This window comes from Mugil cephalus, chromosome 8 (genome assembly GCF_022458985.1).
Source record: "Mugil cephalus isolate CIBA_MC_2020 chromosome 8, CIBA_Mcephalus_1.1, whole genome shotgun sequence".
In the NCBI taxonomy this organism is placed as follows: Eukaryota; Metazoa; Chordata; class Actinopteri; order Mugiliformes; family Mugilidae; genus Mugil; species Mugil cephalus.
The window spans coordinates 271,549-288,733 of record NC_061777.1 but is presented as its reverse complement, the minus strand read 5'-3'; the positions used below and the strand labels follow the sequence as shown (position 1 = coordinate 288,733).

The following is a 17,185-nucleotide window of genomic DNA, read 5'->3' as shown; positions in this document are numbered from 1 at the left end:
AGGCTAACGTTAGCTCTGCCTGAGTGGATGTGGTTTACGCTAGGCTAACGTTAGCGCTGCCTGAGTGGATGTGGTTTACGCTAGGCTAACATTAGCTCTGCCTGAGTGGATGTGGTTTACGCTAGGCTAACGTTAGCTCTGCCTGAGTGGATGTGGTTTACGCTAGGCTAACGTTAGCTCTGCCTGAGTGGATGTGGGCTGGTTGTAGCTCATTAAAGAAACATGGCCGCCGCTCCTTGTCACAGATCATGTTCACTCTGAATATTTTATTCATGAGAGTTTGATGTTGACATGAAATAAATCAGAACCGTGACCTGGTTTTAACCGGAGTCTTCGTCGTGTGATGAAGACTCACTGGCTGTCCCCACAACACCAGTAGAAGCAGTGACCCTGGTCCCCCGAGGACCCAGCAGCTACAAAGACGTCCCAGCATGCATCACTCCATCCGTTGGTGTGTGCTCGGTGGCCTGGAAGCTGAAGGAAACCTCTTCACGACTGTGAAACACCAGAGTGGAAAATAAAGGAGGAGGTCATACGTGTCCTACTTCCATGTTCACAGCTGAGACCAGACTCCGGGGGGGGGGGGCTAACAGACCCAAGCTAACTGATGCTAACAGGTGTCATGATCTATCTGATGCATGGTCGACATATCTCCTCTTTATGATCATCTGGAATCGGAGTCCATGTTTCCTCTGGTAGGTAAGGAGATAAGGAGATAAGGAGATAAGGAGGTATGGAGGGAGGGAGGGAGGGGGGCATCACCTCCCCCACTATCGTCCTCAGGGACATGTCCTGTGTCCAGTGGTGTGAAGAGGTGCTGCCTCTAATTAAATGTTTCAGATCATCAAACTAATTCAAATATTGAATGTTATATTATATTGATGTTACGTGGACAGAGGGTGGAGGTCTGTTTGTGTCTCTCCTCCTCCTCCTCCTCCTCCTCCTCCTCCTCCTCCTCCTCCTCTCCTCTCCTCTCCTCCTCCTCCTCCTCCTCCTCCTCTCCTCCTCCTCTCTCCTCCTCTCTCCTCCTCCTCCTCCTCCCTCTCCTCCTCCTCCTCCTCCTCCTCCTCCTCTCTCCTCTCTCCTCCTCCTCCTCCTCCTCTCCTCCTCCTCCTCTCCTCTCTCCTCCTCCTCCTCTCCTCTCCTCCTCCTCCTCTCCTCCTCTTCCTCCTCTCCTCCTCCTCCTCTCCTCCTCTCCTCCTCCTCTCTCCTCCTCCTCTCCTCCTCCTCCTCCTCCTCCTCCTCCTCCTCCTCCTCCTCCTCTCCTCCTCCTCCTCCTCCTCCTCCATCAGAGACCCTCTTGTTGACCTGTCCATGTTGGACCTCTATTCGTTATTGTCTGTCTCCTGTGAGTCTGGTAAGAGGAGACACTCTGTGAAGATGGAGGTGGTGGTGGGGGGGGGTGGGGGGGGGGTAGTAGAGGGGTGGGGGGGTGGGCGGGGTTTGGGGGGTAATGAAGATTGGAGAGGCCTGTTTCCTTGGCAACCATATTGAGGATCAGGAGCTGCATCCCTGCTGCCGTGGCAACAGTGGGGACACTGATGTTGACGTGGATGAAACAACCACAGAAGAAGAGTTGTATTATTTGATGTATTAATATTATTTATATCATAAATAAATATATAAAATAGTAGGAATCTAATATATTTATATTTATTATTACATTACATTATTTATATTGTAGTATTTATAGCATTATGTTGTATATTATTTATATTTTAATAAGTCACGTGGTCACATCATCAACACACCACGCTCGTCCCCGCGCTCAGCCGGCCGCGCGCCCGCTCTCATCTCCTGTGCGGGAGCGCGCATCAGAGACCCAAGGACAGAGCCGCGCGCTCCTGACGAGCATCAGGTCATCACGAGCCCGAACCGACACCGAGGAACCGGAGGAACCAGAGGAACCAGAACCAGAGGAACCAGAACCAGAGGAACCAGGACCGACGTCCAGACGGTTCGGAACCGGACGGAGTCTGAATCAACAGGACGGAGAGAGACCAGGACCCGGAGACACCTGGTTCATCCACGACGTCACCGGAACCGGGACCTGATTGATCTCATTGATCCGAATCCGAACGGAACCGAGACCAGAGACACCGAACCGGAGAGAGACCGAGGAGACGAAGAAGAACCGAGAAATCAACAGGACACACAGCGACGCGTTCTGTGACGGAATTTAACCGAGAGGACCGGGACCAGGACCGGGACCAGGACCACGACTCTAACAGTAAGTGTCTTTGTATTAAACGGATCCCTGTAGAACCAGGTCTGACTGGACCATGAGGAGAACCTGCTGCACAGTAACACATTTACTCCATTTAATACTATGTTTATTTATTCAGACACTGGTCCAGTCTGGTCCTGGTGGGTCAGTCTGGTCCTGGTGGGTCAGTCTGGTCCTGATGGGTCAGTCTGGTTCTGGTTCTAATGGGTGCAGTGGAATAATGAGCTCTGTGATGTAGAAAAGGTTCAGAGATAAAAACAAGACACTGAACTCTCTGATGGTAATTAAACACAACATGACCTTGGAAGGAAGGAGCTCCTCCCACCTGGTTGTGTTACAATGTGTCTGGTTGTGTTACAATGTGTCTGATTGTGTTACAATGTGTCTGATTGTGTTACAGTGTGTTTGGTTGTGTTAAATGTGTCTGATTGTGTTACAATGTGTCTGATTGTGTTACAGTGTGTCTGTTTGTGTTACAGTGTGCCTGGTTGTGGTTGTGTTACAGTGTGTCCGGTTGTGTTACAGTGTATCTGGTTGTGTTACAGTGTGTTTGGTTGTGTTACAGTGTGTTCAGTTGTGTTAAATGTGTCTGGTTGTGTTACAGTGTGTTTGGTTGTGTTACAGTGTGTCTGTTTGTGTTACAGAGTGTTTGGTTGTGTTACAGTGTGTCCGTGGAATAATGAGTCTGTGATGTAAAAAGGTTCGAGATGAAACACATGCTCTCTGATGGTATTAAACACAGTGACCTTGGAGTGTACCCTATGGTTGTGTTACAATGTGTCTGGTTGTGTTACAATGTGTCTGATTGTGTTACAGTGTGTCTGGTTGTGTTAAATGTGTCTGATTGTGTTACAATGTGTCTGGTTGTGTTACAATGTGTCTGGTTGTGTTACAATGTGTGTGATTGTGTTACAGTGTGTCTGGTTGTGTTACAGTGTGTCTGTTTGTGTTACAGTGTGCCTGGTTGTGTTACAGTGTGTCTGGTTGTGGTTGTGTTACAGTGTGTCTGGTTGTGTTACAGTGTATCTGTTTGTGTTACAGTGTGCCTGGTTGTGTTACAGTGTGTCCGGTTGTGTTACAGTGTGTCTGGTTGTGTTACAGTGTGTCTGATTGTGTTACAGTGTGTCCGATTGTGTTAAATGTGTCCGGTTGTGTTACAGTGTGTCTGATTGTGTTACAGTGTGTCTGATTGTGTTACAGTGTGTCTGGTTGTGTTACACAGTGTCTGGTTGTGTTACAGTGTGTTTGGTTGTGTTACAGTGTGTTTGGTTGTGTTACAGTGTGTCTGGTTGTGATTGTGTTAAATGTGTCTGATTGTGTTAAATGTGTCTGATTGTGTCACAGTGTGCCTGATTGTGTCACAGTGTGGTTGTGGTTGTGTTACAGTGTGTCTGATTGTGTCACAGTGTGTCTGATTGTGTTACAGTGTGTCTGATTGTGTCACAGTGTGTCTGATTGTGTTACAGTGTGTCCGGTTGTGTTACAGTGTGTCTGATTGTGTCACAGTGTGTCTGATTGTGTCACAGTGTGTCTGGTTGTGGTTGTGTTACAGTGTGTCTGATTGTGTCACAGTGTGTCTGGTTGTGGTTGTGTTACAGTGTGTCTGATTGTGTCACAGTGTGTCTGATTGTGTTACAGTGTGTTTGGTTGTGTTACAGTGTGTCTGGTTGTGTTAAATGTGTCTGATTGTGTGTTGTAGTGGAGCTGCGTGGGGTCCTGCTGCTGGCCGTGCTGCAGTGCTGCTCGGTGGCTCGTTGTGGTTGTGAACCTCGTGTGGTGAACGTTGGCGCCGTCCTGAGTCACAAACGCTACGAGCAGAATTTCAAGGAGGCGGTGAGTCAGGCCAACGCGCTCTACGGCAAAGACAAGTTCAAGATGAACGCCATCTCCGTCACACACAAGCCCAACGCCATCCAGATGGCCCTGTCCGTCTGCGAGGACCTCATCTCCAACCAGGTCACTCTTCTTCTTCTTCTTCTTCTTCTATTATTGTTAAATACGCTGCATGGCCCCAAATAAAGGCTCCTCCACCTGGATGTAGCTGATCCACCAGGAGGCGCTGATAGTCCAGCGCCTCCTGGTGGATCATTAGTTCATGGTGATTATCTTCCAGCTGGTTCAACAAGTTATTTATTTATTTAACAGCTTCTCGTTTCCTCCACATCCTGTGGTGGAGATGTTAGTCTGGAGGAGGAGATGTTAGTCTGGTGGAGGAGGAGATGTTAGTCTGGTGGAGGAGATGTTAGTCTGGTGGAGAAGATGTTAGTCTGGTGGAGGAGATGTTAGTCTGGAGGAGGAGGAGATGTTAGTCTGGTGGAGGAGATGTTAGTCTGGAGGAGGAGATGTTAGTCTGATGGAGGAGATGTTAGTCTGGAGGAGGAGGAGATGTTAGTCTGGTGGAGAAGATGTTAGTCTGGAGGAGGAGATGTTAGTCTGGAGGAGGAGATGTTAGTCTGGAGGAGGAGATGTTAGTCTGATGGAGGAGATGTTAGTCTGATGGAGGAGATGTTAGTCTGGTGGAGGAGATGTTAGTCTGATGGAGGAGATGTTAGTCTGGTGGAGGAGATGTTAGTCTGGAGGAGGAGATGTTAGTCTGGTGGTGGAGGAGATGTTAGTCTGGAGGAGGAGATGTTAGTCTGGTGGAGATGTTAGTCTGGTGGAAAACGGTCAAATCAAACATCTAGAAACTACTGAAACTGGATTAAGACCTTTATTCCAGACTGGAAGGACAGTGGAGAACCATGTTCTACCAGGAAGAAATAAATCCTGATTGATGGAGAAACGTTTGGAAGAAAAGCAGCAGTAGAACTCAGGGTTTACTTTATGTTTAATAGTGGAAGGAAGAGACGATCCAAGGAAACATTAAAGCTCCTGATGGTGGATGAACAGGCCTGAGGACAATTAATGTCCTCCTGTCCTCGTAACCGTCCTCCCCGAGATGGCGATTAAACATCATCATCTTTACTGATCATCTCAGGACAATGACCTCCTCTCCCTCCTGCATCCTCCCCTCCCTCGCTCCTCCTCCCATCCTGCTCCTCCCTCTCTCCTCCTCCATGCTTCCTCCTCCTCCCCTACTCCTCCTCCTCTTCCTCCTCCTCCTCCTCCTCCTCCTCTTCCTCCTCCTCCTCCTCCTGCCTCCTCCCTCTCCTCCTCCTCTCTCCTCCCCCCTCCTCCTCTCCTCCCTCCTTCCTCCTGCCCTCACTCCCTTTCCCCTCCTCCCCTGCCCTCCTCTCCTCCTCCGCTCCTCCTCCTGCTCCTCTCCTCCTCCTCCCTGCTCCTCCCCTCTCCTCCTCCTCCTCCCTCCCTCTCTCCTCCCCTCCTACTCTCCTCCTCCCCTGCTCCTCCTCCTCCTCCCTTCTCCCTCCTCCTCTCCTCCCCCTCACCTCCCCTCCCCCTGCCCCCTTCCTCCTTCTCCTGCCTCCTCCTCCTCCTCCTGCTCCTCCTCCTTCTCCGCCTCCTCCTCCTCCTCCTCCTCTCCCTCTCCTCCCTCTCCTCCTCCTCATCCTCTCCTTCCCTCCTCTCCTCCTCCTCCGCTCTCCCCTCCTCCTCCCTCCCCCTCCTCCTCTTCCTCCTGCTCCTCCTCCTGCTCCTCCTGCTCCTCCTCCTGCTCCTCCTGCTCCTCCTCCTCCTCCTCCTCCTCCTCCTCCTCCTCTTCCTCCTCCTCTCCTCCTCTTCCTCCTCCTCCTGCTCCTGCTCCTCCTCCTCCTCCTCTTCCTCCTCCCCCTGCTCCTCCTGCTCCTCCTCCTGCTCCTCCTCCTCCCCTCTCCTCCTCCTCTTCCTCCTCCTCCTCTCCTCCTCTCCCTTCTCTTCCTCCTCCTCCTGCTCCTGCTCCTCCTCCTCCTCCTCCTCCTCTTCCTCCTCCCCCTGCTCCTCCTGCTCCTCCTCCTCCCCTGCTCCTCCTCCTGCTCCTCCTCCTCCTCCTCTTCCTCCTCCCCCTGCTCCTCCCCCTCCCCTCCCCCTCCTGCTCCTCCTCATCCTCTCCTTCTCCTCGTCGTCCTCCTCCTCCCCCTGCTCCTCCCCCTCCCCTCCCCCTCCTCCTCTTCCTCCTGCTCCTCCTCCTGCTCCTCCTGCTCCTCCTCCTCCTGCTCCTCCTGCTCCTCCTCCTGCTCCTCCTGCTCCTCCTCCTCCTCCTCCTCCTCCTCCTGCTCCTCCTGCTCCTCCTCCTGCTCCTCCTGCTCCTCCTGCTCCTCCTCCTCCTCCTCCTCCTCCTCCTGCTCCTCCTGCTCCTCCTCCTGCAGGTGTATGCCATCCTGGTCAGCCATCCTCCTCAGTCCAACGACCACCTGACTCCGACCCCCGTCTCCTACACGGCTGGTTTCTATCGGATCCCTGTGGTCGGCCTGACGACCAGAATGTCCATCTACTCAGACAAGGTGAGGACAGTCCTACCCTGGTTACCATGACGACTGAAGGAGGCTCCGTGAGGGGAGACATTTACCATTATCTCCCCCCCAGAGCATCCACCTGTCCTTCCTGAGGACCGTGCCCCCCTACTCCCACCAGGCCCAGGTCTGGTTCGACCTGATGAGGGAGTTCAGGTGGAACCACATCATCCTCATCGTCAGCGACGATCACGAAGGACGAGCAGCTCAGAAGAAGCTGGAGACGCTGCTGGAGGAGAGAGAGACAAAGGTCAGCTGATCACCCCCCCACATACCCCCCCCCCCAATACACCCCCAATACACCCCCCACCCCCCCCCTCCCTCCATCCCTCCCTCCCTCCTCCCTCCATCCCTCCTCCCTCCATCCTCCTCCACCCTCCATCCTCCTCCACCCTCCATCCTCCTCCACCCTCCATCCTCCCTTCCTCAATCCCTCCCTCCATCCTCCTCCTCCCTCCCTCCTCCCTTCTCCCTCCCTCCCTCCTCCACCCTCCATCCTCCCTCCCCCTCCATCCCTCCATCTTCCTGGCTGTATATTCTTTCTTTCAGCTTCAGAGCAGCTTCTCTTTCTTTTCTGTTCTTCTTTCTTTTTCTCCTCCACCAAGTCGAATGTTTTGATCTGTTCATCACAAACAAACAAAGAACCAAACGTTGAGTCATGTGTTCTGAGTCATGTGACCTGAGTCTCCCCGAGCAGCCAATCAGAGAAGCCGCTGGACGTCTCGTTTTGGTGGAGGCCTCTTTTCTTTCTTTTCTTTTATTTCCCCCCCTCTCCCTGTCTCCCCCCTCTCTCTGTCTCTGTCTCTTCCTGTTCTCCGTCCATGTCATGTCTTCACCTCGTCTGTCTTCTGGACACATCTGAGCTGTCCCCCTGTCTCTCAGCTGGACGTCTGTCTGTCCACATGTTGACTGTGATGAGGAGACCCAGGTTCAGTTAATGACTGCAGTCTGTTCCCATGGAAACGAGACGAACCCATGAAGCCGTTAAAGGCATTCCTGTAAACGGTAGCATTAGCGTAGCCATTAGCGTAGCCATTAGCATGTGCTCTGGAGAGGAGCTCATGGTGGAGATGGAGCTGAGTTGGACCCGGAGGAGGACGGGTCCTGATGTCTTACTCTCAGCTTTGGTTTTGTGGACACTGATGTAGTGAGGAGGACTCCCGGGTCCCAGACTGAGGGACTAACTGGACTGGACTGAACTCCTCTGGACTCCTGATGAGGAACATTAGCTGGAATTGATATTTTACGTCTTATCCAGGAGCCTGGTCTCCATCATGACATCCATCTGTTAGCTCTGTTAGCCCAGTTAGCTCTGTTAGCCCCGTTAGCTCTGTTAGCTCTTTCCACGTTGCATTCATGTTCCCATCTGTTGGCTTCTCCTCGGGGACTGAAGACAGTCGTCTCTGGGGGACGAGCTGTGTGGTGGGTGTCTCCACGGTCTTTAACCTCCAGCTGGTCCTTCTGCCAACAGCTGGATGTTGGTCTCCATCATCCAGCCTTCGTCTCCGTGTAAGATTCATACATTCATTTATTCTTCCAGCAGAGACACAGAGTGGAACTGGAGCTCGTTCAGGGACTTTGCGTCAGGATGTAAATTTAATGAGATTAACATTTGGAGCGGATTGAGTCGAGGACTAATGGGACGCTCCGCCAGGATTAACGTCAGCCCGGTTCAGTTTCCATGGAGACAGAAAGTCCTCAGCATTATGGGCTGTTATATCACAGGAAGTGTTCGTTTACTGCAGTCGAAGCTAAGAAATGCTACTTTCACGCATTCATGTAAACGTAGACGTAGCATTTTAAAATACTGTAGCATAGCTTCTTAGCTGAAATGTCTGTTAGCTTCAAGTTGCTACAAACTCAATCAGAATCAGAATCAGAAAAAAACTTTATTCATCCCCGAACGGCAATTAGGATTAAATAAAGACATTTTTATTCAACGTAATTGAAATCGACTGAGACCCAGCTAGCCTAGCCTAAAGCTAACTGACTGAATGTCTCCATCTTGATCAAGCTAAGCTAAACCTCCGTCCACATCTTAAGAGATTCTATGGTCGTCCATCCACCCCGACCTCCTCCTGAAGACTCTGGCCTGGTTTACTAAAGATTTGCACGTGGAAAAACGTATGCAAACGTCATTACAGGCGTTAACTAACGATGAAGCATCATTAGCATGTGTGGCTTAAAGAATATGCAGAAAATACTGGGCGGAGAAGATGTAAATAGGTTCTTTAGAGCAGCAGCGTGACTCACAAAGCTGGATCTGGTTCCTCTGACTGGTTTTTATGTCTGTGTTTGGTTTGAAGTATTAACTGGCAGCAGGAGGAGGTGCAGGTCAACACGTCTCAGTCCAGCTGAGCTTTTATTAGGACCCGTTGTTTCCTTTCTTCTTCTTCTTATGTCTTGTCATCTTTTCTTAATTTCCTCCAGTGTTCTTCTTGTCTTCCTCAGCATCGGCCTCGTCCCACATAACCTCCCATGATGCCTTTCTCCTGGTTGTGTTCAGATTTCTTTGCTCTAACTCTTAGAGCTCTTCACTCCATTATTCTGTCTCCACCACTTCTACCCTTTATTTGGGCTCTTAGTCAACCAGGCCCCTGGTCTCTCAGTCAGCTCCTTGTTTCCACGGAAACCAACTGTAGACGCCACCGAGACGAAGAGTTACGTAGGACATAAGGACAGGTGGACAGGCAGGTGGACAGGCAGGTGGACAGGCAGCCGTACGGTGGACAGGTGGACAGAGGGATGCGTCCGTCTCCTGATTGAGCAGATTAACGTCTCTTGTCTTTCCTCTGATGTCTTTAACCTTGTTGTGTCTGCATATTTTCTCTGTGCACATTACCATCAGACTAAAAACAGGAACTATGAAACCCTCGACCAACACAACTTTGACTTCAGGAGAACGCCCAAGGTATAAACTTGCATGGTCAAACGATGCACGCCGCCCAACCAATGAGCTCGCCCAGTAGTGACCCCCCCGGCACCGGTTAGCCCCGCCCACCCAGAATCCAAGCCAGCTCCAGAGATAGACTCTTATCCTGGCGGCACGTCTCTTCTCCACCATCTCTTTTCTTTCTTTTGGTTTTTCATGATTCCTGCACACTGGGAATGGGTTTACACTGGCAGGAGACACGCCCTTCCTCTTCCTCACCCGTCCTCTTCCTCTTCCTCTTCCTCTTCCTCACCCTTCCTCTCCTCCCCCCTGAGTTTCTTCCATGTGAAGGGTTGCATGTGGCCGGGCTGAAGCTTGGCTCTGTCTGCAGATCTGAAGAACGCCGCCCACCAGGATCCTTTTCTTTCACCCCTTTTCTTTTCCTTTTGAGAAATGAACCACTCTCTCCCCCCTCCTTCCCCGCCTCCCTCCTCCCTCCTCCTCCCCCCTTCTTCCCCCGCTCCACTTGAATCTTTTTTTTAATTTGCGGTTGCATCAGCGCTCTCTAACATGCACGTCCCCGGTTGGTTGGTTGGAGTCTTGAAAGCGCCTCAGTTTGCATGTGCCACCACTGCAGAACTTTTTGCCCCCTCCTCCTTTGTATTCAAGCTTTGACTTTTGAGTTTTCTTTTAGTTCCGCAGATCTAGAACTCTTTTTGTCTCCATGTTTTTTGGCCTCGCCCTCACCCTTCCTGGTGAAGCGTGGGTGAGAGGGAGCATGGTCGAGGCTCGGGTCATGGTGGTGGGGTGGTGGGCTGGTCTCTGGTGGTTCTGAGCTAATGCTTCCTGTCCTATGATGTGTTCTGTGGTGTGTTCTGTTCTGCCGTGTGGTCCTCCAGGCTGAGAAGGTGCTGCTGTTCAGCCAAGACACCAACCTGACGGCACTTCTGCTGGAGGCCAAGGACCTGGAGGCCCGGGTCATCATCCTCTCAGCCAGGTGGGTCACCCATGACACAGCAATGAGAGGAGCTACATCTTTTATTTGTTTTTAAACATTTTTTACTTTTGCACTTCCAGAAAAACGGTTGAGAAGAATGTCTAAATGTTTAGAAAAAAGTCAAAATGTCGAGTAAAAATTTGAAATGTTGCTAATAAAGTAGATAACAACCAGAGCATGTGACTCTTTCTACAACATGTCGTGCAGGCCATTAGATGAAGGGGTGAAACTAGACTTGGGACTGGGCTTCCTTTCTCTTTCAGCTCATAATCAGGAGGCCTCATTGGTGCAAGATGAAATAGTGGCTAATAGAAATAAATGAATAAATAAATCTATAAATAATTAGTGATGGCTCTAATACTCTTCTGTTCATCTAACAGCCTGCACGACATGTTGTAGAAACTGTCGCATCTACCGTAAGGAAATAAGATCTTGGTACATTTACAGCTTGGAGATAAAAACAAATTAAATGTTATTAAGAAATAAAGATACAGGGATAATTACAGTTGGATTTCATTCATCTGTGATGTCAGTGTGTCTGTGAAGGTTCTCAGGTCATGATGATCCAAAAGGTGTTGAATAAAGGCGACTGGACTTGTAGAATTTTCTTGAAGACGTTTCATCCGAGTAGCTTCTTCAGTTCTGAGACACTAGTGGGAAGTTGAGGTTTAAATAGGAAAAAACTCTGTGGGTAAAAACACCAGAAACTTACTTGATCAGAAACCGGTGCCACTATTTCCATAGTGGCTGAATGAGTGGCTGTACCTGTGTACACAAAGAAGGAGCTTCGCTCAGACACATCGTCAGCAGCATAAACTCAGTCACCTCCAACATCGCCAGGTATTTAGCCTCCCTCCCCCTCCCTCCCCCTCCCTCCCCCCCTCACCATGCTGGAAATTCTCAGAGATATCGTGAACAAAGTCATAAACATCACCTTGGGTCCAGAGGAAACCATCGTATCCTGTGATGTGACCTTACTGTTCACCTGCATTCCCACCAGAGAAGCCACGGATGTAGTAAGGAAAAGACTACAAAAGGACGACACCTTGGCCTCAAGAACCAACCTCCCCCCAGAACAGGTCTGTGTGTTACTCCACCTGTGCCTGACCACCACCTTTTCCAGTTTAATGGAGGTTTCTACAGGCAGAAACACGGCTGTATGATGGCGTCCCCAGTGTCACAGATCGTGGCCAAACTCTACATGGAGGAAGTAGAGACCAGAGCCCTGGACACCTTCACAGGCTCCACCCCCACCCACAGGTACAGATATGTGGACGACACCTGGGTCAAAACCAGGACAGAGGAGGTAGAATCCTTCACACAACACATCAATGCAGTGGACAGAAACATCAAGTTCACCAGGGAGGACATCAGCGGGGACAGTCTGGCCTTTTTGGACTGTTTGGTGCGTGTTGAAGACCAAAGTTTAAAGGAAACCCATTCACACTGACCAGCATTTATTATTTGAGTCCCACCTCCACCTGGAGAAAGGAAGGGAAGAGGAGGAGGAGGAGGAGGAACATCATCGGGACAGTTCAACCAGAACGTCTGGTGCATCTGCCTGTGTCTGCTTCCTCCTGACTCATGTGCTGCTCTGCTCCTTGTGGCTTGTGGTTGTTGTTCAGGTGGTGAATGAATGTGTTGTGTTGCTGTCGTTAGACATTAGCTGGTTCCACCTCCACCTCCTGATCTCTGAACCAGTTCATGTTATTGATGAGGAGCCTCATTTACCATGAGATGGTTTGGTGTATTGTCTTTACGGTGCCTTTGAGTCAGGTCCCACTCTGAAGAGTCCCTCCTCAGGAAGTGGTTTGTATGGGCCCCTTCTCTTCCTGGATGAACCGATGCAGCCAGTGTCGGGGAAGTAGCTAGTCTCCGTTGACGCTTTCCCCCAGGTCCCAGATGTACTTATGTGCTCGTGTCCTGCTACTTCACACTTCTGCTTCCAAACTGCTGCTGACCAGGACTTTATGGACAGGTCCTCCAGGTCGGAAGTGAGGTCGCCATCTTGAGAGAATGGTGGGACTTAAGTCGGCTTGGAGGGGCCAGCTGTGTTGTTGTGGCATGTGGGATGTGCCAGTGTTCGGCTTTCCTTGCCAGCGTTAGGGTGGGATGATACCTGCAAGGGCTGGTACCCTGGTGTACCCTGGTGTACATTGGTGTACCCTGGTGTACCCTGGTGTACATTGGTGTACCCTGGTGTACCCTGGTGTACATTGGTGTACCCTGGTGTACCCTGGTGTACCCTGGTGTACATTGGTGTACATTGGTGGCGGATGACTGACTGGCCAAGGTGTTTTTTGAAGGACAGTGTTCTGTCCAGGCATACACCAAGGTACTTTGGGGCTTGCTGCAACTCCAGGCGTTTGTTATCCGCATATATGTCCAACTCCCTTTTCACTTCGTTGTTGTTGAGATAGAAAACTGCTGACGCTGTCTGCGAAGGTATGCAGCCAGGATGCCCATGTCCTGGTTCAGGTCCTCCTCCAACTCCTCCCACCTTGGTTGCCGCTGCATGACGGCGAGGTCATTAGCTGTACCTCCCAGACGTTGTCTCCGGACGTTGTCTCCGGACGTTGTCTCCGGTAGGTCATGAGGGACCCTGACCCTGCTACGCTGACCAGGCCTCTTCACAATCAGCTGAATGATGGGATTGTGGTGAGAGATGATGTGAACGGGGGAACCTGTCGATACTGTTCTCTCAGGTCCTAGGACCTGGACACCTGTGGGTGTTGTTATATTTCATGAATGTTGTCTCTGTGTCTTCTCAGTGAGGACGAGGCGTCCGCCGTCTACAAGGCAGCGAGGCAGCTCAACATGACCGGCTCTGGGTACGTCTGGCTGGTCGGAGAGAGGGAGATGACGGGGACCGCTCTGAACGAAGCTCCTGAAGGTACCACCTCCTCATAGTAGTCCTCTTCTTCCTCTTCTTCCTCCTCCTCCTCTTCTTCCTTTACCTTCACCTCCTCCTCTTCTTCCTTTACCTTCACCTCCTCTTCTTCCTCTTCTTCCTCCTCCTCCTCTTCTTCCTTTACCTTCACCTCCTCTTCTTCCTTTACCTTCACCTCCTCCTCTTCCTTTACCTTCACCTCCTCTTCCTTTACCTTCACCTCCTCCTCTTCTTCCTTCACCTCCTCTTCTTCCTCTTCTTCCTCCTCCTCCTCTTCTTCCTTCACCTTCACCTCCTCTTCTTCCTCCTCCTCTTCTTCCTTCACCTTCACCTCCTCTTCTTCCTCCTCCTCTTCTTCCTTTACCTTCACCTCCTCTTCTTCCTCCTCTTCCTCCTCCTCCCCTTCTTCCTCGTCTGCAGCTCTGCTTCCATCTGACTTTGTTCTGAAGGAATCAAACACAGATGAAAATCTTTCATCAGATGCTTCTATTTTTATTCTGACAGGTTAGAAGTTCAGTTCAGTTTCGATTGATTTTCCTGTTTAAAAATAGTTTAATGACGATCAACACAGTTCAGAGAAAAGGACTGAACCAGACACAAAAACCTGAAAAGAAGGAGAAAACGCATCTGGTCTCTAGAGTTCAGGTCAGACTGGTTCTAAATAATTGAGTCTTTTTCCTGAATATTGTCTTCATGTTTGGTTCACGGAGGAAAACGCTAGCAAGAGGAGAGAGCTAGCAGGAGGAGAGAGAGCTAGCAGGAGGAGAGAGCTAGCAGGAGGAGAGAGCTAGCAGGAGGAGAGAGCTAGCAGGAGGAGAGAGCTAGCCAGCTACACGTGACCAACCAACCATCAGCCAATCAGGACATGATGTGTCAGTGGTTGCTAAGCAACAGTGAGGCTATATTCAGTCTATGAAGACAGGAGACAGTTTAGAGACATTTAGACATTATTACTGGTTGGACACCTGATAGTTGTGGACATGGTCCTAAATAGTTTTAGTGGAAATAGTTGTAAATAACTAAATGTGTTGATCAGCTTTAGAAATGTCCAGGTTAGATTTACATTCTAAGTTCTAGAAATGGTTGGTTCTACATGTTTGTGGTTTTCTAACTGGTTCCTCCTGGATCTGATGGTTCTAGTCTGGTTTTAGCTCCGTGTTCACACAGTTTGACAGAATGAAACAATAAGTGTAAAGTGACACATTAGAGGTTGAGCTGAAAGAATGAAACTCAGGAAATAGAGAAGAAATTAACCGTGAGAGACTTTAAACGTTCCGATGGAAACCCTGCTGCTCTCTGTGTCTGTCTCAGATGAAATAATCTAATCATGTCCTCAGTTGTCAGCTTGTTTCTCTGGTTCCTGGTTGAATGTTTAAACACCACGATCGGGATCGGGATCGGGATCGTGGTCGTGGTCATGGTTCTGGTCATGGTTCTGGTCGTGGTCATGGTTCTGATCATGGTCGTGGTTCTGGTCGTGGTCGTGGTCATGGTTCTGACCAGAACCATGATCATGGTCATGATCATGGTTCTGGTCGTGTTCATGGTTCTGATCATGGTCATGATCGTGATCGTGATCGTGGTCGTGGTCGTGGTCGTTTAAAGGTTCTAACCCATTCTCTTTGTTCTGTGGCTTTAAATGTTTCTAACATCTTCTTTTGTTTGTCTCATCTTTAGTGTTTGTCGTCCGCCCGCCGTCTGCCGTTCTCTCTCTAGAAAATGTGCAGCTTTAAAAGGGGCTTTGGTATTAAGGTGTGGGTGGTAGCTTGAGGGGGTGGGGCTGGGACAGGTAATGTTGCTGTGGTAACCGTGATGCGTGTCCAATCAAACGCTGGTAAGATGCCGCCGCTGTTTCCTGCTTCCTGCTTGATGCTTCACCCTCTGCTATTGGCCAATAGAGGCCCCGCCCACGGCGCCAGGGAGCCAGGGGGTGGGGTTTATTGGGTCAGCTGATTACTCAGGCAGCCAGGTGTAGCAGTGGAGAAATAAATCTCATGTTCTCATGTGAGATCTGTCTCCATGTAAGAACACACATCACATCTCAACTCACATCCTCACCGATGCTCACTGCCATCATGGCCCCCGTCATGTCCCCGTCATGTCCCCCGTCATGTCCCCGTCATGGCCCCGTCATGTCCCCGTCATGTCCCCCGTCATGGCCCCCATTATGGCCCCCATTATGGCCCCCGTCATGGCCCCCGTCATGGCCCCCGTCATGGCCCCCGTCATGTCCCCCGTCATGTCCCCGTCATGGCCCCCATTATGGCCCCCGTCATGGCCCCCATTATGGCCCCCGTCATGTCCCCGTCATGGCCCCCATTATGGCCCCCGTCATGGCCCCCGTCATGGCCCCGTCATGTCCCCGTCATTTCCCCGTCATGTCCCTGTCATGGCCCCCGTCATGGCCCCCGTCATGTCCCCCGTCATGTCCCCGTCATGGCCCCCATTATGGCCCCCGTCATGGCCCCCGTCATGTCCCCGTCATGGCCCCCATTATGGCCCCCGTCATGGCCCCCGTCATGTCCCCCGTCATGTCCCCGTCATGGCCCCCATTATGGCCCCCGTCATGGCCCCCGTCATGGCCCCCGTCATGTCCCCGTCATGGCCCCGTCATGTCCCCGTCATGTCCCCGTCATGGCCCCGTCATGTCCCCCGTCATGTCCCCGTCATGGCCCCCGTCATGTCCCCGTCATGGCCCCGTCATGGCCCCGTCATGTCCCCGTCATGGCCGCTGCCGCCCTGGCTGCTGGGTAATTAGCTCCACTGTGGCCGAGGCTTTTTGTTTCATCCTCACCAGACGACTGCTGCGCGCTAACAAACATGATGTGTTGTGTTTGTGCACGTGGCTGCGTCACAGAAACAAATCCATCATTTCATTTGGAGTCTGGAATAATCTGCAGTCGATTTGTCTCGGTGACAAAGCAGCACTCAAGGTTTCCTCTCAGGGAACGTCGTATGAATACTAAATAATTTAGTATTTATTGTGCGGAAGTTACCAAATATGGTTCCTCACCCTGAGGGGTTGAACTTAAAGCTTCTGTCTGCGTAAATACAACAGGACTAATCTCATTATCACTTCACACAAAGATTTGAGCTCTAGAGATCTAAAAGACACATTTTAAGGTGTTTTGTGAGTTTAGATTTTTTTATCACAATGAAATAAACCAACAGACATTTAATCATTTATTAATACAGGTAGTTTTAACTGTCTTTCTTTATTTATTTCCTTGAAGGCAGGTGCTTTAATTAGATTGGACTAATTAATTAGTGTATAAACAGACCATGGACAGAATAATGTGGACACCGGAGACAGAATCCAAGCTGATCCACAGGCAGTGGTGTTCACATTATTCTGTCCACCCTCTGAAACCGTTGCCTCCGAAGAAACCTTTAGCAGTGCTGCCACATTTTGGATTTGACGTTGTTTTTCTTCACCAGACACTCGGCAGATTCTCAAGAATGGGACGTTAGCACTGTTAGCACAGTTAGCATCTATACAGTTTAATTAGAGCAACTAGCTTTAGCCTTTTGCTTCAGTTAGAGGTGTGTATGTGTTCACAAATGTAACATATTAGCATTTTAGCGGTAGCCTCTGTGATTTTAGCTAGCTGTATTGTTGTTAGTTGCTGTTAGCAACGTTTGTTAACAGTCTTAGCTAGGTCCCCTGTGTTGGATGTTAGCTTGACATGCTAACAGTCTTTACTAGCTGTTTTGTGTTAGATGTTATTTTTTTGTGTTGTTAATGGGACATGCTAACATGCTAGATTAAAGATTCAAGATCACTTTATTGATCCGCAGGGAAATTATTTTGTCC

At 50.3% G+C, this 17,185-nt stretch overlaps 1 protein-coding gene across 1 annotated transcript in view; it reads left to right on the top strand.

The window, feature by feature from the left end:
• Window positions 1-1,793: 1,793 nt before the first annotated feature.
• grin1b (glutamate receptor, ionotropic, N-methyl D-aspartate 1b) overlaps window positions 1,794-17,185 on the top strand; it is a 34,983-nt gene continuing 19,591 nt past the window's right edge. The window contains exons 1-7 of the mRNA XM_047591422.1: window positions 1,794-2,230; window positions 3,927-4,183; window positions 6,469-6,603; window positions 6,686-6,862; window positions 9,461-9,523; window positions 10,384-10,481; window positions 13,253-13,374. Of these exons, the coding sequence (XP_047447378.1) occupies window position 2,230; window positions 3,927-4,183; window positions 6,469-6,603; window positions 6,686-6,862; window positions 9,461-9,523; window positions 10,384-10,481; window positions 13,253-13,374 (853 nt within the window). The 5' untranslated portion in view covers window positions 1,794-2,229. The remainder of the gene's footprint in view (window positions 2,231-3,926; window positions 4,184-6,468; window positions 6,604-6,685; window positions 6,863-9,460; window positions 9,524-10,383; window positions 10,482-13,252; window positions 13,375-17,185) is intronic.